The following is a 6723-nucleotide window of genomic DNA, read 5'->3' on the forward strand; positions in this document are numbered from 1 at the left end:
ACAATTCTTGATATGGTATTCAGCCTGTTCTATTTATAATATGTATTAGAGTATGCAATAAATACTAATAATGATATTTTACAATAATACTACCTTTCTTTTGGCTCATAAAATGAAGCTCGGAAGTGTTTTTCAATACAATATTTTAAAAGAAAAGACACATGGGATTAAATAAAGTTCTTCTTATTTTTTTAACCTAATTTCATATTTTTAATCTTGCATGTTGTTTTAATTTTAAATGAGTGTCTACAGCATATTTGTGTGTGAAGAATGGACTTTAAATTAATTAAACAGAATTTGACTCCAATTTAAATCAGTTCAGATCTGGATTCAAAAATCAGGCGGTGCGTTCAAAACCATCAGATATTTTAGTGTGTGTGTGTGTGTGTGTGTGTGTGTGTGTCTTACCTGGATAAACACTGTGAAGAGGATGATGACGATGGTGGCCGTGACAAAGAGCGGCTTGCGACTGATGCTGTCGGGGAGAGTGAAAGCCAAGGCGAAGGAAATTGCGCCCCGCAGGCCACCGTAAGCCAGACCGAACTGATCTTTCATGTTGAACGGGATGGTGCGGAAAGGGTTAATGATCTGAGTCAGCACCAAGACGCCTGGAGGAGAGGAACAACATAGAGGTCGTCTTTCTGTTGTTCTGTTTGCAGGTTTTAAAGCTGTATTTATGAACATGTTTGTATGTGATCAAACAGGAAGTGTGTAAGATCTCGCACAAAAACACAGCAACTCCCACATGACACAGCCTCGACCTCTGCCCTCTGCCCTCTGCCCTCTGCCCTCTGCCCTCTGCTCACCCAGGCCTCTCCATATGAAGGCAAACAGCAGCGTGAACAGGATGTAGCCCACGTTCCACTCGTGATCCGTCGTTATGGTGACGACGCCGAGGAAGAAGAAGATGAGGGTCTCGGAGATGGAGCCCAGCATCTTGACCACGTGGCGGATGGTGGTGCAGGAGCGCTGCGACACGTTCTCCTCCACGTAGTACTTCATGGTGAGCGCGCAGGTGATGATGCTGCGGAGAGAAACCAAGCGACCGACACGGGAATGTTATTTCTGTGATGATCTCGCGGAACTGATCACATCTGGGCCCGTAATCTACTCACGCCATGATGGACGAGATGGCGAAAAGCTCGGCGACCAGGTAGGCCAGGTAGCTGTACATGAAGATGAAGAGCGGCTCGATTTCCCGCACCCTGGACGTGAATCTCGTGGTGAAGGCGGCGACGAAGCCGAACAGGACGCCGAAGCCCAGGCCGCCGAGCCCGACCACGAAGAACCTCCCCACGCCTAGGAACACGTCCACCGGCTCCACCACCGGCATGTTCGCCACAAAGCTGAACATGTTGTACAACACCTGGAGACACGTGCACACAGTGAGTGGGTGAATGGGCGGGGTCACAGGCCTGAAATAAAGCGGTTCCTGATAACAGTGATTGACTGAAATATTTACTCTGCACTGTTTGCAACTTGATAAATCTCATGTCTGTGAATGACGCATGGGGAAAAGGAGCATTTACAAGATTTCCTCCATTTACAATGAATGACTTTGTCCCTTAATTCCTAAAAGCGTTGACGTTAAAGTCGATCACGTTGATGATTCCGTACAGAAAACAGTTGTAAATAACGTAGACTCTGTTGTGGCTCCTACTCGGTACTTTTTAAAAGAGGACGTCTGGTGAAATTCTACATTTTATTGTCTGGTTATAACACAATTTACCACAGACTGTCATCTTTACTTTTACGGTGGCCTTTGCTCTCCCTCTACTTGTCTTTTGTTGTTTTATGTAGAAGTTTATGAGGGCGGAGGCGTTGCTCTTTGTGTACATAATAAACTCCTGCTTCAAAATGACAGAAAACAAACAAACACACGTCCATTTAAGGGACTGTAGAACTATGTCTCTTACTAAAAAAGATTTGTTTTATTTTAAAACAATAATACATTTTAAAACAACTTCACTTCTAGGTGATATATTAAATTTCCATCTCCATCAAAACTGTGATTAGGTCTCTTAAAAGGAACTAGATTTATTATTATAGTTAAGTTAAGGACACTTTTATTCCCTGGGATTCAGAAAGAACTGTATATACACATACACATATATATGTATGTATGTATGTAAGTATATATATATATGATAAAGGCAAACAGGAAACCTTTTGTCCTACACTCAGCAGCCACTTTATTAGGTATGCCTGTTTAGCGGCTTGTTGATGCAAATATCTAATCAGTCACATGACAACAACTCCATGCAGACATAGTCAAGACAACCTGCTGAACTTCAAACTGAGAATGTGGAAAAAAGGTGGTGATTTAAGGGATTTTTAACGTGGCTGCTGCTGCTGATCTGTGTATTTAAGAAACTGTTGGTCTATGTACTGGATTATTATTTACGCATTATTAAACTCAGCTTTTGCTGATTTTTATTTACATTTTTACAGTCTGTGCAGAGTGAAGCATGTGATATAGGATTTTTGGACTGTTTCAGATTTTACCCGATTCCCATCCATAGTGAAAAAGCCTCACTGATGTCCAAAAGTGTCCACTGTACCTAATAAAGTGGCTAATTTGTGCCTTTTTCCCTTTGTGTATCGATGTAATCTGGATTAGTCTCACCACACATTATCACTCCGTTAATCAAACATGCCTTTGCTTCTTTTTTTGGTCAAATATTATATCATGTCATATGTGTGATGGGTGTGTAGCAGTGAAACACAAAGCCGTCCGTGAACAAGCATGCCGCCGTGTCTGGACTCTCCCTCCCAGTCTCCTGGGTAAATGTTTGTCTTCAGGTCCTGCATCAGCTCTGCTACTGTGTACTAAACAAAAGGGTCGCACCACAGCAGTGGCTGGGTTTTTTTTCCTTTTAAAACACAATAAAAAAAAAAGAAAGAAAAGGAGGCGAGGAGGGGGGAGAAATGTGAGATGAGCTCACCTCAGTCAAATTTGTGTGTTTTAACTCCTCCCATTTACCCAAATGATACCACGGGAACAGGTTTGACAGCATCTCAGGAAACCGTCTCTTTTAAAAACGGTGCATTTAGATCTGCGACAACATTCCCTCACATGCATTTTTAAATTCAATAAAATGTTAGTTTAGGAATAAGCTTGGACTCTTCTCGTCACACACACTACTACGCTCTCACATAACCCATAATAACACGGAAAATGTGTGTGAACAAGTTTCTATCTGAAACCTGAGCTCAGCCTTTAGTCTCACGGAGTAGAAAAGGTTCAGAAAACACAATAGCAAATCTGCTGTTTCATGTATTAGTAGTGTTGACTGGTCGCTGAGGTTATTGTACTCTCCACATTCTCCAAAGTTTGTGATAAACACTACGCAGCCACTTTATTAGGTACAGCCGGTCCACTGCTTGTTAACGCAAATATCTAACCAGCAACTCATGTGGCAGCAAATAAATGCATTTAGATGTTTAAATAACGTCAACACGACCTTCTGAGTTCAAACTCATTTAAGTGACTTTGAACGTGTCTGTTACAAAGAACTGTGTGAAAATATCCAGTGAGAACCAGTTCTCTGCCTCATCAAGAGGTCAGAGGACAAGGACGGGCATCTGTACACGAAGACGTCATACATTTGGTTTTAGGTATTTCATTTACATTTTTGATAATAAACACCTTTGTTTTCATAACAAGCAGTTGCCCGGAGGTTATGGGTTAAGTCCTAGCCTCGCGTGTGTGCGGTGCCAACACTTTCAAATGTCCAACTCACCACAGTGACGGCGTCGTTGAAGAGACATTCCCCAAACACCACGATGTAGAGCTGCTCGTTCACGGACACGTCCTCGAACACGCTGAGCACAGCCACGGGGTCCACGGCAGAGATGATGGTGGCAAACAGCAGGTTCTCCTGCAGGTTGATGTCCTGGACGCCGAACGCCTCGATCTGGCAGATGGCAAACAGGGACATGCCGATACCGATGCTGTTCCACAGAGTCCCCACCACTGCAAACCACAGCACCTGCACATGCAAAGGAAACGTTATTATCTGTGTAAAAAAAGGTCTGGGTGGCTGGTGAACATCTAGTCTGGTCAGGAAGGGGTTGGTCATGTGACAAAGGTCCAAACAATTCGGGAAAAATTAACAGTTTAGTAATTAAGACCCATTGGAATCGCATTTTTGAGGCACTAAACAATGGCGAAAACAGACGAAAATTGGCGCTAGCAAAAAATGTTATAAAATAAGGGCAATATGCAAAAGTGAAACCCAGTAGGATAAAGCCAAAACTTAAGTTGCACCAAGTTTTACGAAACTTGGTGGAAACATGTCACAGCCCAAGACGAAAAAAAAGGTCTATTGGGACCATGACCTCAACTCAACAGGAAGTCGGCCATTTTGAATTTGGCATCCATCTTTTGCGATTTGCACATTTCGTAAATAAACAAACTTGTCCGATAATCTTACCAACATACAAATTGTATCAATTTGTACATAGAAACATCACAGATGTCAAAGGGTCTTGCAGATTCAAAAAGGGGCGTGGCCACGGCAACCATCTAAATGTTAGCAAATTTTGACCGTTTGCCACCATACAGGAAATGGACTGAAACTTCGCCGTACATTGGACTCTCTGCCCAAAAATTCATACATGACACAAGAGACAGAGCATGAACACGTCTACGAATACGAACTTCACCCAACAGGAAGTCGGCCATTTTGAATTTAGATTTAGAAGATTAAGAATTTTGAATTTACATTGACCAATCTGCACAAAAAAGAAAATCAAGTCAAGGGCATAGTGCCACCTCCATAAAGCAAGACCCTTGCCTAAAAGCTACAAAAACTAAATAATTTTTTTTATTTAAAGTAATTATACACTGATACAAACATATTTTAGTCCAGAATTATTACATTTCTTTCAGTAAACCCTCCTAAATGTGACATTCTGGGCCTTTAAAAAGGACAGAGGACGGCACGTGACGCACCGTGCCGACGTTCTCGAAGAAAGGCCTGGTGGGCATGAAGTAGCCCGAATCCAGGACGATGGGGGGCAACATGTAGAGGAAGAAGACGTTGCTGGAGAGCACAGCGGGAGGCTCCTCCTTGACGGAGTGCATGATGGCGCCCACGATCAGACCGATGCTGACCAGAAGACACGACTCTGGCACCCAGACGGTGATCTTGTGGTACACGTGGAAACCTAAAAGAAGGAACAGGACTTTAATAACAGGGAGGAACGAGAGAGAATCCTTGAGTTCCTTGTTCTTTATTCCTTATTCTTATTTTTTTATTTTGTTTTGTGGTGTCAACTTTTAATTCTTTTGTTTACACGCTGTGTCCTGCATATCACTATGTTACTATGTTTTCAGAAGGTCCCATACAAATAAAGGATATTCTTATTTAATGAAGACCTAAAGGAAGTAAGGAAGGATAGATAAACAGATGGATGGAAGCCCTTTACTTAAAATCCTTTCAATGAAAGGATAATATTTACTTTATTACTTATTTGTGGTAAGTTTACATGTTTTATTTATTGTCATGTTGTTTTATAGACTATGTAAATTCATTAATTGGAATAAAGGGGCATAGTAAATAAGATTATTGTTCTTTCTGCTTGTTTTCATTCAAGACTTTTTGAAAACGTGTTTATATTAAATTGTTTGTTTGTTTTTTATATGTGTATGAAGTTAAAGAAATACACTTTTTTAAAACTACATTTTTTATTCATCAAAACTTTACTTTTTTTATTCAAAAGTTAAGTTGCATTTAATTTTTAATTTAAAATACTACTAAGTGAATAAGCATTTGTGCAAATTAAGCAAGTTGGTGTTATTCTTAAACTGTTATATTTTACCACACACAGGGGGAAAGTAGCCCAAAAATATTGGCCCTCTGTAAAATCTGTATCATTGGTCAGTATCGGCCAAACAAAAACAAATATCAGTCAAACTCTGAGTAAAATAGAACAAACTAAAAACAAATCAATAATATGAATAGAAATGTAAATGTTGACTTTTTTAGTGCATATTCTGACAAAAACAAAAATATAAGACAAATGATCCACATTTTATTTAAAAAATATCTTCCTGCACTTACCAATCTTTGCAAAAGAAGCCAGCAGCACCCACAGGGTGATCTCAAACGGGATCTGAATCCTGGGATAATCCATTGTAAAAACGGGTAAATTAGACTTTTCTGTGTCCGGATAAGCCTGCGGGTCCACGTCAGGTTTAACCGGGGGAAGGATCGTGACACCGCCGCTGGGTTTGGCAGGAATCTCCCCTCTGGATCCACACATGAGGCACAAAAGTGTGGACATTATAAATAAAAGTCCTCGTCCTCGTCGCGAGGAAATGCTTAGATCCATCTTTGCACAGTTTCAGTTTCCACGTCGATGAGACTTTAATTACTCCATTTAAGTCTTAAAAAACAACAACACAGTGAATCTTGTTCTCAGAGCATCATCTTCTCCAAACTCTGAGGAACTTCTCCACACTTAGTCCAACTTCTTCCACTTCCACGGTGACTCTCCTTCAAAGTGAGAAAACACCACCACACCTGTGTGTGTGTGTGTGTGTGTTTTACCTGTGTGGCTTTTTCACGAGTTCCGATAGGGGCGTGGGCGTGGCCCCCCCGCCTGAGAGCTGCTCTAATTGGTTGTCACCTGAAGGACAGGACGAGGTGTTTCTGTTGAGTGGGACCTTCATCTGAGAACCCACGGTGCCTCAGTCTGCTTCAGTTTCGGTGACAC

General features: G+C 41.4%; 1 protein-coding gene across 1 annotated transcript in view; it reads right to left on the reverse strand.

Moving 5' to 3' along the window:
• The window catches only part of slc9a2 (solute carrier family 9 member 2), a 12428-nt gene extending 5886 nt beyond the window's left edge, over nucleotides 1-6542 (reverse strand). Inside the window, exons 1-6 of the mRNA XM_044014025.1 lie at nucleotides 6069-6542; nucleotides 4958-5172; nucleotides 3744-3992; nucleotides 1116-1366; nucleotides 807-1024; nucleotides 409-608 (exon numbers count right to left, since the gene is read on the reverse strand). Of these exons, the coding sequence (XP_043869960.1) occupies nucleotides 409-608; nucleotides 807-1024; nucleotides 1116-1366; nucleotides 3744-3992; nucleotides 4958-5172; nucleotides 6069-6339 (1404 nt within the window). The 5' untranslated portion in view covers nucleotides 6340-6542. The remainder of the gene's footprint in view (nucleotides 1-408; nucleotides 609-806; nucleotides 1025-1115; nucleotides 1367-3743; nucleotides 3993-4957; nucleotides 5173-6068) is intronic.
• Nucleotides 6543-6723: the final 181 nt, after the last annotated feature.

Source organism: Solea senegalensis, linkage group LG2 (assembly GCF_019176455.1).
Source record: "Solea senegalensis isolate Sse05_10M linkage group LG2, IFAPA_SoseM_1, whole genome shotgun sequence".
Lineage (NCBI taxonomy): Eukaryota > Metazoa > Chordata > Actinopteri > Pleuronectiformes > Soleidae > Solea > Solea senegalensis.